This window comes from Crinia signifera, chromosome 3 (genome assembly GCF_055691185.1).
Source record: "Crinia signifera chromosome 3, ASM5569118v1, whole genome shotgun sequence".
Classification (NCBI taxonomy): domain Eukaryota; kingdom Metazoa; phylum Chordata; class Amphibia; order Anura; family Myobatrachidae; genus Crinia; species Crinia signifera.
Window position 1 is genome coordinate 290,396,405 of NC_139219.1, and position 19,322 is coordinate 290,415,726.

At 46.0% G+C, this 19,322-nt stretch overlaps 1 protein-coding gene across 2 annotated transcripts in view; it reads left to right on the plus strand.

Annotated features, from left to right (window-relative positions):
* UGGT1 (UDP-glucose glycoprotein glucosyltransferase 1) overlaps window positions 1-19,322 on the plus strand; it is a 75,463-nt gene that overhangs the window by 33,689 nt on the left and 22,452 nt on the right. The window contains exons 18-25 of one of the 2 annotated variants that reach the window (XM_083178434.1): window positions 638-802; window positions 2,178-2,298; window positions 4,854-4,952; window positions 8,800-8,823; window positions 16,327-16,421; window positions 17,642-17,848; window positions 18,263-18,394; window positions 19,066-19,196. In XM_083178434.1, the coding sequence (XP_083034560.1) occupies window positions 638-802; window positions 2,178-2,298; window positions 4,854-4,952; window positions 8,800-8,823; window positions 16,327-16,421; window positions 17,642-17,848; window positions 18,263-18,394; window positions 19,066-19,196 (974 nt within the window). The remainder of the gene's footprint in view (window positions 1-637; window positions 803-2,177; window positions 2,299-4,853; window positions 4,953-8,799; window positions 8,824-16,326; window positions 16,422-17,641; window positions 17,849-18,262; window positions 18,395-19,065; window positions 19,197-19,322) is intronic. The other variant, XM_083178435.1, reaches the window with a different exon arrangement.

The following is a 19,322-nucleotide window of genomic DNA, read 5'->3' on the forward strand; positions in this document are numbered from 1 at the left end:
GGGAGATGAGGCAGCCAGGGTGCTGGACCCAGGGTGCCGGTTCGGGAGGTCAGGCCTGTTGGGGGTGGGTTCCGGTCAGTGAGGTCTGGCCTGTAGCTGCTGGTGCAGAGTGCTGTGCGGGGCCTGGTGGAGAGCGCCTAGAGCTGCCAGCAGTGTCACGCGTCTCCTGCCCCTACCGCCGCGGGAGTGAAACTGTCGGGTGACTAATGGGTATAGTTCCACCCTGAGCCAATTCCCAGCCGACTCCGCCAGCATCATCCCACTCACCCCACTCCCCGCCGCCTGCCCCCTCATGCCAGAAAATACAGGGACTAAGCTGGTGTGAAAGGGGCCAACCAGGCATGATCCAGGGACCATATTCCCAGGTAAGTCCCTGCATTTTCTGGTGTGAAAGGGGGTATAAGTACCGTTTTGTGTTACACTGGTCCGTCTGTCAATGTGATATTGCATTGTATTAGCGCTGTGTCACAGTAGTAAACCTCCAATAGGCTGCTTCCACTCACAATATTTCACCAGCATCTTCGTTAGATGATTATCATAACTAGAAAACATATGGAATAAGGTTTATGTTTGCTTTCACTGCACCCTGTTCTCGCCCTGTCACTGATTGTCCTGTAACAGCGCTTCTGTTTTGCAGGACGGCAGGGAGTATTTCCTGCAGACCGGATTGTCACCGCTGCCTGTGGTCCTGTTCAATGGGATTCCATTTCCAAAGGACCAGCTGGACCCAGATGAGCTGGAGACGGCGTCAATGCACAAAATCCTCGAGTCAACCACGTTTTTCCAGAAAGCAGTGTACCTGGTGAGACTTGTGATCCTGTACTTATCAGCTACACACCAGTACTTATATCATAATCTGCACAGCCTTTATATATGTAATGGGGATGACCGCAGCACACATTCACTGCACAGTGTCTGGTTACTAGAGGCCAATTATCCTGTGTCTCCCCTAAGAAGCTATGGTGTGTATTTACTTCTGAAACCAGCACTGTAGCAGAGTTGTTTCCCATAGCAACAGTTCAATTCTAGCAGCTCTCTTCTGATTGTGCTAGATAAATCATAATTGGAAACTTTTTCGATTGCTATGGGTATCATCTGCACTTTTAAAAACCCATATTTTAGTATAGATGCCCTTTAGTACCAACAAAGTAAATATATAAAAGTAAATCACAGCAGACCGTAAGTGTACTGACCTACATAACATCAGTGTATAATATTCCTGACATCCTGGAAGAAACAATCAATGTGAAAAATACCATATTACATCCTAATCAATATTGATGCCCTTGGGTTGCAATGTTTCTGCAACCGGAATCTAGTGATGTTCTTTTAGTTTAAGTAGGTTTAAGTAGATTTTCCCTGTCTCCATTATTCCAGAGTGTAGACATGGTGTCAGTTACTTGGGAACTGGATGTATGATCATCTAACAGCAATGTTCTCATGAAGACTTGTTCTGGTGGATCTCATGTCATTAGGTTAGGGGTGGCTACTTCAACGTAGCATAAATTGCGTGGGAAGCGCTATGGTTGGCTAACAGAACTTACAGTTGTGCGTATACTATCTGATCTTAAATCTCCTGTTAGACGTTTGTATTAATATCACTGAAAGAGACTGAATGTGCTTATTAATGGTAGTCCGTACTCTTCCCACCAGTGAGCCTGATCCAGATATATATATATATATATATATATATATATATATATATATATATATGATAATGCCGCTGCAAAAACTGAGAATGTAGCAGCTGCCAGGGGTTGTATTCAACCATTGGGCCATATTCAATGCGGCTGGCGAGGGGGTTAAACGGCAGGGATCGCCGAAAACAAGCGACCCTCGCCGTTTAACCCCGGCAGCTCACCCTATTCTACGTTCCGGGGATTCCCCTAAACAGCGAGGCTCACGGCTAATGCAGGGAGCCCACTGCATTTAGCCCCGAGCCTCGCTGTTTTAGCGGCCGCACACCTCATTTCCCCAACGCTGCAAAAACCTAGTGATGTGGAAACGGCGGGTGCCGGACGGGTCCGTTGAATACAGACCCTGCGAGCTGTGACAGCGAGTAGTCAGCACTGCTCGCTGTCAGAGCTTGCAAAAAATATTGAATAAACCAAATGTGTATTCGGTGTTCTTTGTAAACTGTTGTACAGATTATGTCTAGTAACTATTATTCTTCATAGGGAGATCTGACTAATGAGCAAGATGTGGTGGATTACATCATGGCTCAGCCCAACGTCATCCCTCGGATTAACCTGCGAATTCTAGAGGCGGAGCGCCAATACCTGGACCTGACCGCTACCAGTATGTCACGTTTCTGTATATCTGAGGCCACCTCCCAGAGCTTTCCCCTGTCCAGCCAGATTTGTGCTTTTTTATTTTATTTTTAACTTAGATAAGAAATCAAATTTGTTTTGTTGATACAAATGTATCTTATATGCCCCACACGGGGCGAATTGATCCCCCGTGCTGAGCAATCTAGCATCGCTCAGCACACAGCGCTGTACCACTGTCACGCCCGTGTTTTCTAGGGAGAGACCACAGTCGATGACTAGATATTTTAAGCATGCCGGGGGCCATACACACTTAGGGCCTTATTCTAGTTCACTCTTAGAGGCAAATTCATTCTTAGCTGGACAAAACCATGTGCACTGCAGGTGGGGCAGATGTAACATGTGCAGAGAGAATTATATTTGGGTGGGTTTTTTCTTCAAAGTGAGAACTGTATTTTCCCTGCACAGAAACAAAATAACTCACCCAAATCTAATTCTATGCACCTGTGACATCTGCCCCCCTGCAGTGCACATGGTTTTGTCCATCTGAGAAGAATTTTGCCTCTAAGAGTGAACTAGAATAAGGCCCTTAGTAATCTGTGCTTCATTTCTAATCAATCTAGCCAGATCGCTTAGATATGGGGCTGTAATCACCCCGTGTGTATGCCGCAATACTATCCGGTTTACAGTATATATTGTATTTTTATAATGATGTACATGTTGTCTTTGAACATGTATCAGGTTTGCGGAAGTGGGCAGCTCAAACACTATAAAACAAAGCCTTGAATGTTGAAGTGCTTTATACGATCCGAATTGGACATGTTTTCAATTCTCGAATTGAAATCCAATTTAAACCGAACAGTGTTAACTGCCTGGCAAGTCTGTTTCTGCTTTGATCTGGAAGATAGAAGGCAGAGTAATGCTGCTCTATGCAGCATCCCCCCTCCCTCCCCCCCCCCCCCCCCACGCCTGTCCTCGCACCGTCCCTACCTCCCTCCCTCCTCTTAGACGCCGGGTCCCGGTGGCTGTCTCTATCGAATCAGTAACGACGGCCGCCTCATTGGACAGTCTGTACGCCCAATAAGCTTAATGCTAACTACCGATACTGTACACCAGTGGTTCTCAACCTCAGTACTCAGGGCCCCAACGGTGCACGTTTTCCAGGTCACCTCACAAATACACAGGTGCACTAATTACTCACTGGCATGTTTTAAAAGATCACAGGTGGAGCTAATTATTTCACCTGTGATTTTGTGAGGAGACCTGGAAAACGTGCACTGTTGGGGGTCCTGAGGACTGAGATTGAGAACCACTGCTGTACACCAACATGCACTGTCTATGTGCATGAGACTTGTGTCACTTCTGATGTAGGGAGCTTGGGCTGGTGAGTGAAATACACTCTGGGAGAGTGGGGACCCCCTTCCGCCGGGTTTTTGTTTGGTTTTGGAGCTGGGAAAAGTCAAGGACACTTTGCAATTATTATTTATTTGTCTATTATTATTATTATTTTTTTCTGCTGAAAACGTACAAATAAAATATATAGCACTTTTTGGTACTTGTTTCCTAGCACGGCCACAACGATTTACATCGGGGTGGTCGTGTCGGAAAAATCGGGTCGATCGCATCGCATGCGATTTGGTCGCATGCGATGCGACCGACCGATTTTCCACCCGATTTTTTTTTATTGAATGAAATGTAAATCGGGTCCCTGGGACCCGATTTTACATTGGATTCAATGTAAAATATTCCCAACCCCCCTGTGAAGTTATACGCGTCCCCTCGCGGGGCTCGCTGCGCTCGCCACGCTTCGGGCTCGGTGGCTCGCTGCGCTCGCCACACTATTCTATTCTCAACTCCACGCCGACGTGGATAGTAGGGGAATGAAAAGGTCGGAGGACGCGCACCGCCGCCCCTCGCGGGCTCGCTGCGCTCGCCACGCTTCGGGTTGGCGTCTATCGTGGGGTGACGACGGGGACATCTATAATGTGAAATGGGTCATATTGGCCCATTTCACATTTTTCACATTTTCTCACGATTTCAATGTTAAAAAATATTTTAACATTGAAGCCTATGGAAAAATCGGGGGCATCGCGTCGGGACCAATGTTAATGGTCCCGACCGACGCGATGCCCCCGATATTTTACCTTTCCCGACACGATTTCAATGTTAAAATATTTTTTAACATTGAAGCCTATGGAAATATCGGGGGCATCGCGTCGGTCGCGTCGGGACCAATGTTAATGGTCCCGACCGATGCGATGCCCCCGATATTGTGTCCTAGCCGGCAAAATGGACCTGATTTCAAAGGAAATCTGGTCTATCGTATGGATCGTGTACCTTAACTTAAAGGTACACGATCCATAAGATTGTGGCCGTGCTAGGAAACAAGTACCCACTTTTTTAACTAAGACAATCTAATTTGTATACACTGTTAGTAACAGCCCCCTACCGTTCTGTAATTTGCTCATTTACCCCAGACTGCTGGTGCCACTGGAAGTTTGGGAACTTCTTATTCATGGGATACATATTGTAATACTAATGTATGTCGTCACCTACCTGTCCCTCATTGTGTTCTGTGCTTTGCAGATAACTTCTTTGTGGATGATTACGCCAGATTTAGTGTTCTCGATACCAATGCCAAGAGTGCTGCTATCGCCAACAGTATGAGCTACCTCACCAAGAAAGGTAAGGCCAGGAGAGCTGCTGGCTTGTGTAGGCAAGCTGAAGTCCTTGTTGTGACCTTGTGGACTACACCCTCAGCTTTACTTCTCACTGTGTGGACTTAGAACAACGTGACACTAGGCAGCCAAGCAAAAATGGGATTTTTTTCAAAATGTTTGTTAAATCCTTTATTTAGAGATGGATACAATGGGCTAAAAAGGGCAGCTGCAAACCTTTGGCCAATAAATTTACTTTACTCCTATTGTCTGCCAGGTCCCAAAGCCCTTTCTTAACCAAGTTGATCCAATACTTTGATTTTCCTTTTGAATACTGAAACATCATTCCCACACATGTATCCCCCATTTTATTCTTTCCTGAATGGTGCAGACTCCCCCCCCCCCCCCCTCCGCTGCTGTGCAGACTCCCCTACCCCCCCTCCCGCGATGCTGTGCATACCCAACCCCCACCCTGCGCTGCTGTGCAAGCCCGACCCCCGCCCTGCGCTGCTGTGCAAACCCCCCTCTGCGGCTGTGCCGGCCCTCCTCCCCCCCCCCCTTCCCGGCACTGCTGTGCAAACCCCCCCCTGCCTTGTGCTGCTGTGCACAGCTCTGCATATTTACTCAGCCTTACCATCATTTGTTGCTTCTCAAAACTTATCTTGAAATCCTCTTCCTCATGTTTTTGATCTCCCTCTGGCCTGCACCATGCCCCGTCTTACTGTTGCCTGTCTGACTTCTCCTATGCTGCAGCTGGATGTGGTTAGGAGGTCGACCAGCACAAGTTTGACATGGAAAAAAGTTAATACAAGCAAATGGTCAACATGAAACTAATGGACATGTGAAAAGGTCAAACTGAGTTTTTTAGGTTTTTGAGGTTTCAGCTTTTATCATGTTCACTCGCCATGCCTCGGGCAAGGGGCCTCGCTCCACTCATCACACTTCACTGTTCCCAATCGTAGTCCACATGGATGGTAAGGTATTTAAAAACACAAGCAGTGAAAAACTCATGTTGCCCATTATCGTGTTGAGTTTTTGGCCATGCCAACTCCTAGCACACCCAATCAGGCTCTTCCCCAGCCTTCACATTTGTGAGATTATTGTGGTGGTTAAAAACTGAAAACCTAATGCCACAATTTCCCTTGAACTGGCTGGAAGTCCCTGAGCCAACTATATAGTGCATGCACATTAAACCAGTGGTCTCCAACCTTAATTGGACATAAGCTGCTCGAGACAAAATAAACCTCCTGAAGATATAATCCTCCTCCTGTTAATATAAAACAAATAAAATCTGCCTAATAACAGTAAAATGCCCCTTACACACTCCACCACACACTGTAATGTTTATTACACATTCCACCACACACCCTAATGCCCCTGACACAATATGCCGCACACTGTATCCCACAGTAAGGCTTATTAATTTGAATCTACCTGCTTGTTGCCCGGGGTCAATACTCATTGCCAGGGGGATTACATGGTAGAAGATGCATCTTTGCCGAAAGCTGCAACTTTTTCCATGTGGCATAAGCTAATGTGGGTAATGCGGCAGCGCTGTGTTCCCTTTCAGACGCTAGAGGTCAAATATGACCTCTAATGTCTGTCTCCTCCGAGGCGGAGGAGTGGGGCGGGTAGGCGGAGTGGTTGAGCTACCCAGATCACTGCGGTGAGGTACCTGCAAGTGACGGCTTGGTGACCACAGCATTAAATGGTATCGTTCAGCGGCCAGCATGCTGCTGCTGTTGATGATGCAGTCAGTATTTGACTACAACCTCTGGGAGCACGCATCACTAACTTTATAATGCGTACACCTTAGCTGATATGCATTAATAGAATTATATCCGTCTCGTGCGTATCACTAGCAATAATCTGCTTATGTGTACCCTACTCCAACCTATGATCCTTGCTACTGTCTTAAGGCCAGATTCTCTAAGCTTCAAAAGTGATAAACAGCCAGCCAATCAGCTCCTGTCTGACGTTTTTCAAACAATGTCTGTGACATGGCAGGTAGGAGCTGATTAACTGGCTGTTTATCACCCTCCATTTTATCACTTTTGAAGCTTAGTGCATCTGGCCCTTTGTCTTCACTTTACGCCGCACTCTCTCCTCTTTTCTCAGCCCTTCCCCACCAGACTGTAATCTCTCACAAGCAGGGCCCTCCCATCTGCAGTAATTGTGTATTATGTCTCCTTTGTATCCCCCGCTGTCCTGTACTGCAGAGCACTTACAATTCATCAACAAGGATAATATTAAAATGTCATGAAAAATAGTTTGTGCTCATTGAGCGAGAGTTTTAATTACATCATAATGTATCAATTAATCATCTTCCTCTTATCCTGGTTACCAGAAATGTTTGTGTGTTGTAAAAATGTAAATGTTTTACTAGGAAATCTTTTATCACTCTTGTTAATGTAATGAAATTAGCAAATACATTTTCTCGTGCTAAAACGTTTTAGTATAAGTGATAATTGTCATCCATTTGCTATGTACAGTGCTCTCTATAACTACTGCGCCTATGTTCCTTCCCAACTTACCATCCTCTGTAGCAGGGGTCCTCAGACTATTTTGCTCTGGCACCCCATCGCATAATAAAAATAATGACAGGACCCCAGCAAGTTACAGCAGAAGGTCATCACATCACATGTGTAGTCAGCAGACAGCACATACATGGCAGCATTGTGGAGGCACAGAGTGATGGGAGGAGTCTAATATACCATAACCCATCACATCACATCACATGTGTAGGCAGCACATACATGGCAGCATTGTGGAGGCACAGAGTGATGGGAGGAGTCTAATATACCATAACCCATCACATCACATCACATGTGTAGGCAGCACATACATGGCAGCATTGTGGAGGCACAGAGTGATGGGAGGAGTCTAATATACCATAACCCATCATATCACATGTGTAGTCAGCAGACAGCACATACATGGCAGCATTGTGGAGGCACAGAGTGATGGGAGGAGTCTAACATAACAGACCATTCAACAGATCTATCAGACTCCTTGAATCACAGACTGAGATTAGAAAGTCATCAGCCTGATGGTCAGCAGCATGGAGTCGTGACCCCATGCTGAGCAGGTTGGGACCCATTTTGGAGACAGGACCCAAAGTTTGAGAACCGCTGCTCTATAGTGTGTAACTATGTATATTCCTTCTCCGGTTACCATACTCTATAGCAGGGGTAGCCAACTCCAGTCCTCGAGGACTGGAGTTGACTACCACTGCTCTATAGTGTGTAACCATGTGTATTTCTTCTCCAGTATGGCGGCCATCGAATGATTTCTTCAGCGCTTGCACCTCTATGGTGTCTCAGACCTGCGAGTGCCCTGTATGGGCAGCTGACATCATCTGATGTGGAATTACCATGGGAACACCCAGCATTCTCCTGGGAATGCCTGCTGTGCGTTCCAATAGGCAAATTCCCTGGCCCGCCGCTCCACGCCCCACGCCTGGATTTCTGTAGGTGCGCAACGGCTGCACATACGCATATAACTCTATGCGCAGTCGCAAACAATTGGTTCCCCGTGTGAACGCGCGTTGGACTAATTGACCGCCTTGGTCCATAAAGTACTCCTGAATTTACAGAAACTGTCAGACAAAATAGGTGTTGGAGAAGTTGGTATTTGGATTGTTTTTATAGGTTTGCCTTTAATATGAGTACATTCTTAATTTTGGTACGCACACCCTTCATAAATGTGTATATTTTTATATAGATGTATTGTTATTTTGACATTGACCTTTGTATATGTCTTTATATTGTGTCTTGTGTTGCTTTGTACTTTTATTCTTGTCTGTGTCATTTCTTTCTCTGCACACTCATTCCATGGTTTCTTGTTTCCTATGTCTGGCTTTCTGTGTGCTCCAGGAATGTCCTCCAAGGAGATTTACGGTAATCTGATTCCACGTAATTACATTGCATGTTACTTACCCAGCAAGCTTCACCTTTGGTACGTAGGGCCTGATTCAGAGATGGACGCACTAGCTGTGACTTGTATAAATAACCTCCTTCTGTGTGCGTGTGAAGGGGCTGCATCGGATCACTTGTTTGATCACTGGCTATCTGAGTAGTCCATGAGTTACTCAGCTTGGTCGGACAGTAGATCCTTCTGGGACCAGAAATTCTGCTTCCAAAGACACATAGACTGGCCTCTTCCTGCCCACCAGTTCCTCCCCTTCCTCCCATCGTCATAGCGGTAGTACACAAACCATTTGGTACTGATGGTGTAATGCTTAGCATTACTCCATCACAGCACTGGTCATAGGTTTGATTCCCACCATGGCCCTGTGTGCAGTATGTGTGGTTTCCTCCCACAATGCAAACATATACCAGTAGGTTACTTGGCTTCTGACTAACCCTCATGTGTAGTAGTGCCTGTACATGGGCAGACTAGATGGGCCAAGTGGTTGACACTCGCCATCACATTCTATGTTCTTTGAATCGGGCCCATAGTACTCTGCATGTCCCTTACCTCAATCACTCCATATTACTCGCATAGTACTCTGCATGTCCCTTACCTCAATCGCTCCGTATTACTCGCATAGTACTCTGCATGTCCCTTACCTCAATCACTCCGTATTACTCGCATAGTACTTTGCATGTCCCTCTCCTCAGTCACTCCATATTACTCTCATAGTACTCTGCATGTCCCTTACCTCAATCTCTCCTTATTACTCGCATAGTACTCTGCATGTCCCTTACCTCAATCTCGCCATATTACTCGCATAGTACTCTGCATGTCCCTTACCTCAATCACTCCATATTACTCTCATAGTACTCTGCATGTCCCTTACCTCAATCTCTCCTTATTACTCGCATAGTACTCTGCATGTCCCTTACCTCAATCTCGCCATATTACTCGCATAGTACTCTGCATGTCCCTTACCTCAATCGCTCCGTATTACTCGCATAGTACTCTGCATGTCCCTTACCTCAATCACTCCGTATTACTCGCATAGTACTCTGCATGTCCCTTACCTCAATCTCTCCTTATTACTCGCATAGTACTCTGCATGTCCCTTGCCTCAATCGCTCCGTATTACTCGCATAGTACTCTGCATGTCCCTTACCTCAATCACTCCGTATTACTCGCATAGTACTCTGCATGTCCCTTACCTCAGTCACTCCATATTACTCTCATAGTACTCTGCATGTCCCTTACCTCAATCTCTCCTTATTACTCGCATAGTACTCTGCATGTCCCTTACCTCAATCTCGCCATATTACTCGCATAGTACTCTGCATGTCCCTTACCTCAATCGCGCCATATTACTCGCATAGTACTCTGCATGTCCCTTACCTCAATCGCGCCATATTACTCGCATAGTACTCTGCATGTCCCTTACCTCAATCTCGCCATATTACTCGCATAGTACTCTGCATGTCCCTTACCTCAATCGCGCCATATTACTCGCATAGTACTCTGCATGTCCCTTACCTCAATCACTCCGTATTACTCGCATAGTACTCTGCATGTCCCTTACCTCAATCACTCCGTATTACTCGCATAGTACTCTGCATGTCCCTTACCTCAATCACTCCATATTACTCGCATAGTACTCTGCATGTCCCTTACCTCAATCTCTCCATATTACTCGCATAGAACTCTGCATGTCCCTTACCTCAGTCACTCCGTATTACTCGCATAGTACTCTGCATGTCCCTTACCTCAATCACTCCGTATTACTCACATAGTACTCTGCATGTCCCTTACCTCAGTCACTCCATATTACTCGCATAGTACTCTGCATGTCCCTTACCTCAATCACTCCATATTACTCGCATAGTACTCTGCATGTCCCTTACCTCAGTCACTCCATATTACTCGCATAGTACTCTGCATGTCCCTTACCTCAATCACTCCGTATTACTCGCATAGTACTCTGCATGTCCCTTACCTCAGTCACTCCGTATTACTCGCATAGTACTCTGCATGTCCCTTACCTCAGTCACTCCGTATTACTCGCATAGTACTCTGCATGTCCCTTACCTCAATCACTCCGTATTACTCACATAGTACTCTGCATGTCCCTTACCTCAGTCACTCCATATTACTCGCATAGTACTCTGCATGTCCCTTACCTCAATCACTCCATATTACTCGCATAGTACTCTGCATGTCCCTTACCTCAATCACTCCATATTACTCGCATAGTACTCTGCATGTCCCTTACCTCAATCACTCCATATTACTCGCATAGTACTCTGCATGTCCCTTACCTCAGTCACTCCATATTACTCGCATAGTACTCTGCATGTCCCTTACCTGAATCGCTCCATATTACTCGCATAGTACTCTGCATGTCCCTTACCTCAATCGCTCCATATTACTCGCATAGTACTCTGCATGTCCCTTACCTCAGTCATTCCATATTACTTGCATAGTACTCTGCATGTCCCTTACCTCAATCACTCCATATTACTCGCATCGTACTCTGCATGTCCCTTACCTCAATCACTCCATATTACTCGCATAGTACTCTGCATGTCCCTTACCTCAATCACTCCGTATTACTCGCATAGTACTCTGCATGTCCCTTACCTCAATCACTCCGTATTACTCGCATAGTACTCTGCATGTCCCTTACCTCAATCACTCCGTATTACTCGCATAGTACTCTGCATGTCCCTTACCTCAATCACTCCGTATTACTCGCATAGTACTCTGCATGTCCCTTACCTCAGTCACTCCGTATTACTCGCATAGTACTCTGCATGTCCCTTACCTCAATCACTCCGTATTACTCACATAGTACTCTGCATGTCCCTTACCTCAGTCACTCCATATTACTCGCATAGAACTCTGCATGTCCCTTACCTCAATCACTCCATATTACTCGCATAGTACTCTGCATGTCCCTTACCTCAGTCACTCCGTATTACTCGCATAGTACTCTGCATGTCCCTTACCTCAGTCACTCCGTATTACTCGCATAGTACTCTGCATGTCCCTTACCTCAGTCACTCCGTATTACTCGCATAGTACTCTGCATGTCCCTTACCTCAGTCACTCCGTATTACTCGCATAGTACTCTGCATGTCCCTTACCTCAGTCACTCCGTATTACTCGCATAGTACTCTGCATGTCCCTTACCTCAGTCACTCCGTATTACTCGCATAGTACTCTGCATGTCCCTTACCTCAGTCACTCCGTATTACTCGCATAGAACTCTGCATGTGTGACCTATGCTACTGTACATAGTAAGTACATACCTTAAATCTGGATAATTTACAGAGTTATTATAAACAAGACCACTCCTATTGACATTATCAAAATTCTCTTTTATTTATGTGACTTGACTCTCTAGAGGGTATAATCTAATTGAAGTGGTTAAAGGGGGGAAAGTGGGGCTATTATTATTTATTTATATGGCGCCACAAGGGTTCTGCAGCATCTGATCGCATGAAGTGGTGCCCGGTGCAGCACCTGATGACGCATGCCAGACATCGGGTGCTGGAAGTGGCTGTGTGGAGCTCTGGCGGGGAGCGGGGTACGTACCTGGCTGGGGACCAGAGCGGTGAAGCTGTTAGGCAGGCGGTGGGACTCAGCAGGACTTTGAAACGCTGGACGGCCCTCTAATTGGCCGAGGCCGCTGAGACTTAAGGAGCCCATACACGGTTCGTTGTGGACCAGCTCCGTTCTGTATTATGCGATGCGCGCTCCCACGCATCACATAGTACAGTACAAAAAGTATGTGCTGCATATACTTTTTGTACTAGCTACACATCGCATCGCATTGCATGCAAAAGGCATGCAATCCGATGCGATGCATGCTATTTATGTCCCAAACAGATCCGTTAAACGGACCGTGTATGGGGACCTTGAGAGATTTCTTAGCCAATCAGCGGCCTCACATTCAGGCGGACGCTGATTGGCTGAGAGAGGGCCATCCAGTGTTTCAAAGTCATTTGCTGCCACTGCTGATTCTCGCTGCCTGACGGCTCCGGTCCCCAGCCAGGTATGTACCCCGCTCCCCGCCAGCGCTCCTTTCCCGCTCCTCCGCCAGCTCCGGTCCCCGCCAGCGCTCCTGTCCCGCTCCTCCGCCAGCTCTGGTCCCCGCTGCCAGCTCTGGTCCCCGCTGCCAGCTCTGGTCCCCGCTCCAGTCCCCACACTGATTGCATATGAGCAATCGCATGTGGTTAAAAACCACATGCAATTGGTCATGCAATTCGATAAATATTATGTGCCACACATAATATCTATTGATGCGACATTCAGCGGCGTGCCTGCGCATTGTGTCGAATGTCCCCTTCAAAATGCATGCAACATTCGATGTATCGGCCAGATGTGGCCGAAATTGAATGATTGCATGCAATATCTCACATATGTATGGACAGCATAAGTGGCAGAGATATTATCTTAGAAAAGCACATGAGGAGAGCGGGCCCTGCTCTTTAGAGCTTACATAAAGGGAAGGGAAGCCATGCTATGCTGTATTTGGCAGCATGGCTAGTGACATCACATCTACAGGGGATGTCACTAGCAACCGTGGGAGATTGTATTGCTGACAATGTAGTGGGCACACACTAGACAATTTTAAGAATTTGAGGTAACGACATGTTCTCGGCAATTTTTTATTAAAATATTTTTTGGTGTGTACTTACTGTGGTTCTGTATCCAGAGAAAAGAGAAAAGAAAGACCAGCGCTAAGTAATCTGGACGTAATTTAGAACCCCAAAAAAAATGTTACTAGTGTTTCCACTACTGCTGCTGTTTTTTGGGACTGCTCAATAAATCCCAGTAAGAACAAACAGAAAATAGGAAAAAAACTGCGCAAGGGGAAACACTAATAGTTAATAATAAAAAAATGTATTATACAATATTAAATGTACATATGGTATGTGGCCACAACCTATAAAAACTTAGGACATAAAATACATCCACATATAAATGAAAAAATAAACAAAAATAAAAATATATAAATATATATAGTATAAAAGCTACATAGCACAGATCACACACAATAATCAAGCTTAATAAGTGCCTCTGCTGGTTAGTAATGCAGGTTAGTAGATTAGCATGCTGAAAACTTGTATGGTTGGATCCAGAAAGTTCATATACTCAGACTGGTAGATTTTTACTTAGATGGAGTTAGTAAACTTGCAACATGCAAAAGATGTTATCAACTTCAGATTGAGTTAGATAGGTTGCCTGGCCAGACAAAAAAATAATAATAATAAAATAAAAAAAAAACTGGGTATATACCTTTGGAGACCTGTGATGGATTACAGTCTCTGATGCCTCCCAGTTGCTAGAACAGAATTTCCAAATTTGTATGCAACTATATCCGGAGTTTGTGACACCAGTGGCTTAAAGATAGATAGCAGGTCCCCTCAGTGCAGTATCGATAGTCTTCAGTGATCAGGAGAAGTGGAAATAAATCTCTAACGCGTTTCCCCGCCTGCTGTGAGCATCGGCGGCTTCCTCAGAGAGAGAGAGCGAGTAAATCGTGCACGATTGTGTCACAAACTCCGGATATAGTTGCATACAAATTTGAAAATTCTGTTCTAGCAACTGGGAGGCATCAGAGACTGTAATCCCCCCCCCCCCCCCCCGCAATTCGCAGCAGCCCCAGGATTAAATGGCACATGCAAAACACTGACATGGCTATGGTCGACAATGAAAAAGGTTGACATGAGTTTTTGAAGATTTATTTTTAATTTTTTTAATTTTTTCATATTCATTGTCATGTGTCGACATGGACACCAATGAAGTGGCACACTTATGTCAACATTTACATGTGTTGACCTTTCTGTGTTGATTTTTTCTTGTGGCGATTCGCGTCACACCCCCCCGCAACCCCCCCTCCCGCGATTCGCGGCACCCCCCGTGACCCCCCACCTCCCGCAATTCGCGGCAACCCCCCACCGGAACCCCTGTGAACCCCGCCCTCCCGCGATTCGCGGCACCCACCCCCGCGACCCCCCCTCCCGCAATTCGCGGCACCCCCCCGTGATTCGCGGCAGCTCCAGAATTAAATTGCACATGGAAAACACTGACATGGCTATGGTCGACAATGAAAAAGGTTGACATGAGTTTTTGAAGTTTTTTTGTCATTTTTTGAATATTTTCATATTCATTGTCATGTGTCGACATGGACACCAATGAAGTGCCACACTTATGTCAACATTTACATGTGTTGACCTTTCTGTGTTGATTTTTTTCTTGTGGCGATTTGCGTCACACCCCCCCCCCCCCCCACAACCCCCACTCCCACGATTCACGGCACACACACACACCTCCCCCGCGATTCTCGGCACCCCACCCCGTGACCCCCCCTCCCGTGATTCACGGCACACCCCCGCGAACCCCCCCTCCCATGATTCGCCGCAACCCCCGCCCCGTAACCCCCCCTCCCGCGATTCGCGGCACCCACCCCCGCGACCCCCCCTCCCGCAATTCGCGGCACCCCCCCGCGATTCGCGGCAGCTCCAGAATTAAATTGCACATGGAAAACACTGACATGGCTATGGTCGACAATGAAAAAGGTTGACATGAGTTTTTGAAGGTTTTTTTTTCATTTTTTGAATGTTTTCATATTCATTCTCATGTGTCGACATGGACACCAATGAAGTGCCACACTTATGTCAACATTTACATGTGTTGACCTTTCTGTGTTGATTTTTTCTTGTGGCGATTCGCGTCACACCCCCCCCACCCCCCGCAACCCCCACTCCCGCGATTCACGGCACACACACACCCCCCCGCGATTCTCGGCACCCCACCCCGTGACCCCCCCTCCCGTGATTCACGGCACACCCCCCGCGACCCCCCCTACCATGATTCGCCGCAACCCCCGCCCCCGTAACCCCCCTCCCGCGATTTGCGGCAACCCACCCTGCGACCCCCCTCCCGCGATTCTCTGCAATCCCTCCCCTCCCGCGATTCGCAGCATCCACCCCCCCACAACCCCCCCTCCTGCAATTCGCGGCGACCCCCCCTCCTGCAATTCGCAGCACCCTCCGCGACCCCCCCTCCCGCGATTTCGCGGACACCTAAGTTGCAATACAGGGCATCTTTCATACAATTCTAACCATATTTCTCATATACAAACGTTCACAAATTAAGGGGGCGCAGCCCCTTACGATGGTGTGAAGAGCGCCCGTAGGGCGCGATGAATCACCTAGTACTATATATATTTATATATTTTTATTTTTGTTTATTTTTTCATTTATATGTGGATGTATTTTATGTCCTAAGTTTTTATAGGTTGTGGCCACATACCATATGTACATTTAATATTGTATAATACATTTTTTTATTATTAACTATTAGTGTTTCCCCTTGCGCAGTTTTTTTCCTATTTTCTGTATCCAGAGAGTTAGTGTTTCCCAATGAATACGTAGAAAAGGATTTAATGTGACTACAAAGATCGTGTTATCTTCTTTTTACAGATGACTCATTTGTCAGACCCGTCACGTTCTGGATTGTGGGGGATTTTGACAAACCTTCAGGGCGCCAAGTTTTATACGACGCAATTAAACACCAGGTAATGGCTAATTGTGACGTCTTGGGCTTAGGTTTAGTCAGGCTGGTGTTAGGAGTAAAAGTTAACGTTTATTACGTATTAGCTGTTTCTAATGATGTGCAGTAAATGTATTGTTACTGTATGTGTTATATGAAGTGGACTAGATGGCTGATGGACTGTGATGGCTATTTGGTGTTTTAAACTAAAGCCTGGGCCTAGGCTACAGTGGCAACCCTGTCCGGGCAACCTTGTCATTTACTAGCAACAAAAGGACACTGTGTATAATGAGCAGACACTTTAGGGATTGTCATTTAACCACTTCAGTGGTATGCCCGGAAATTTTCCAGGCTCAGCTGCGCTGCCGCAGCGACCTGTCCCGCAAATTTTCTAAACATACCACCAGCGTTTAGGTGTGCGCCAATGGTGCCTCCAGCTATGCGTCACTGGTGCACCACCTCTAGTGGCACCCTCCCATTGCTCCCCCCTCACCTCCGTGCTCTGGCGATCATATGCCTGAGCTCCCCTGACGCTACTCCCACCGCCAATAGCACTGCATCAGTGTCCAGGTGGCAGTCCCTGCTCAGGGAGGTTCGGGGGGGACTCGGGAGTTTCGGCGCCTGATAGATGGATATATGGTGCATGCATTTTTTTTTTCACACAGCAGCATTAAGCCCTGTACACACGGCCTGGTGTGAGGCTTAACTTTTGTGCTTATCTTGTTAGCACAGATCGCTTAGCACACATTGCCCTATACACATATAGTGATGTGTGCTGACCAGTGCTGTCTTTAGCACATGCAGATGTTTTATTTAGATCTTGACTGCATGTGCTAAAATCTGAAAGGACAATGGTGACGCGCGGGGCTATCGCTATAGGGAATACACATAAGGCAATGTGTGCTTAATATCTAAGCGATCTAGACAGATCGATTAGAAACTAAGGAAACATTTCCCGCGTGTATGTTCCCGTGTTATAGAGAGGCCCTGCTGTTAGAAGTGGACAATAAAACAGTCAGTGCACAATATCTAGGTGATTTTAGTATAGGAGTTTATGATCTTGTCCCACGTATTTGTTAAATATTCATTTTTTGCATACATTGCACTGTCCTTTTTTAAATATTTAAAGTTTCCAAAACTCTGATCCATTGACCATGTCTAGAGACTCAATACTCAATACAGTAATAATTGACTCAATAAATAACAATCGTGGCATCCATGTTTTTGTCATTGCCCCCATTGCAGAAATCTAGCAACAATGTAAGAATAGGCATGATCAACAATCCCAGCGAGGACCCATCTGCGGAGAGCACCATCATCGGCAGAGCTATCTGGGCCGCTCTCCAAACCCAGACCTCCAACAATGCCAAGAACTTCATTACCAAAATCATCAAAGAAGAAAATGCTGGAGCCCTGGAGGCCGGACAAGCCGTCACCGAGTTTGCTGTCGGGGTAGGTTCAGAAGGGTTGTTTTTGTTTGTTTAAATCAAACTGTTCTACATATGTATGGCTTCCATCTTGTGCTGAGCACATTGTATGTCAGCAACTGGAATGCAGATCTGCCCTTCTTAGTATAGACCTTTCTGGGACTACAACAATATATATTGTAGGTTATATAGTGCGCATTGTCTTAAATCAGGCATGTTGTAAAACTACAACTCCCATCATGCCTTGCTACGGTTTTGCTACTAGGGAATGCTAAAACTATGGCAAGGCATGCTGGGATGTGTAGTTTCACAACAGCTGGAGGGCCACAGTTTGGATATGACTGTCTTAAATTATATGGAGCCCCTCAGTCTATTAATTTCTGTTCATCTCATATTATGGCCTTTGTATTGATGTTATTTATGTCTTTCTACCCCCTAGGGAATGGATGTTGATCTTTTCCGTGAAGCTTTTGACTCTCCGAAAGTTGACTTCATATTGTCCCATGCTGCATACTGTCGCGATGTTCTAAAGCTGAGGAAAGGGGAACGTGCTGTTATTGGGAATGGAAGGGTGAGTACCTATGTATGAGAGGTGCCGAGCACTCATTTATGCAGGCAATTAAATCATTTATTTTTATCATGGTTATTAAAGTAACCAATGCAGAGTTTATTAATGTTCTTTACACACAAGGCATAAGTTAGAGCAGTGATGACTAACCTCCACACTCCAGCTGTTGAACTACACATCCCAGCATGCCCTGCATCAGTTTTACTATTTGGCCATGCTAAATCTGATGCAGGGCATGCTGGGATGTGTAGTTCAACAACAGCTGGAGTGTCAAGGTTAGCCATCACTGAGTTAGAGGTTTCATTCTTGATGATAGGTGAACTTTAAAGACGCAGTATAATGCACAGGTGGCCGAACTCAGTCCTGAGGGCTGCTAACAGTGCATGTTTTCAAGATCTCCTAGGTGGCGCACTGGGGTATTCATTGCTGACATAAATGGTATGGAAAACCTGAACTGTTAGGGGTCAAATGGACAGATGCATCTACAGGAGACCCATGAGAAGGATGTTACTGTAATTATGTGTGTAAATAACCAGACTTGCAGAGACTCTATGAGAGCAAAAAAAAACACCTATGGGTATTGCGTTAAACTAATTTTTAAAAGGAATCTGCATTAATATATTGTTGTATGATGTCTCACGTATTCGTGTCTGGCACTTCTTTATTGCTTGTAGATTGTCGGACCCCTGAGGGATGGTGAAGTTTTTAACCAAAACGATTTCCACCTCCTGGAGAACCTTATCCTGAAGACATCTGCACAGAAGATCAAATCGCACATCCAGAAGCTGGGGGTGGAGGAAGATCAGTATGTACTAAGCATGAGTTATCCTGTCTGGCTGTGCTCACGTCTTCCTGTATCTGTAATACCCAATAATACCATTTAGCTAATGTGACTGCTGAAAGGTAGCAATAAGGTCACAGTACGTTTCGT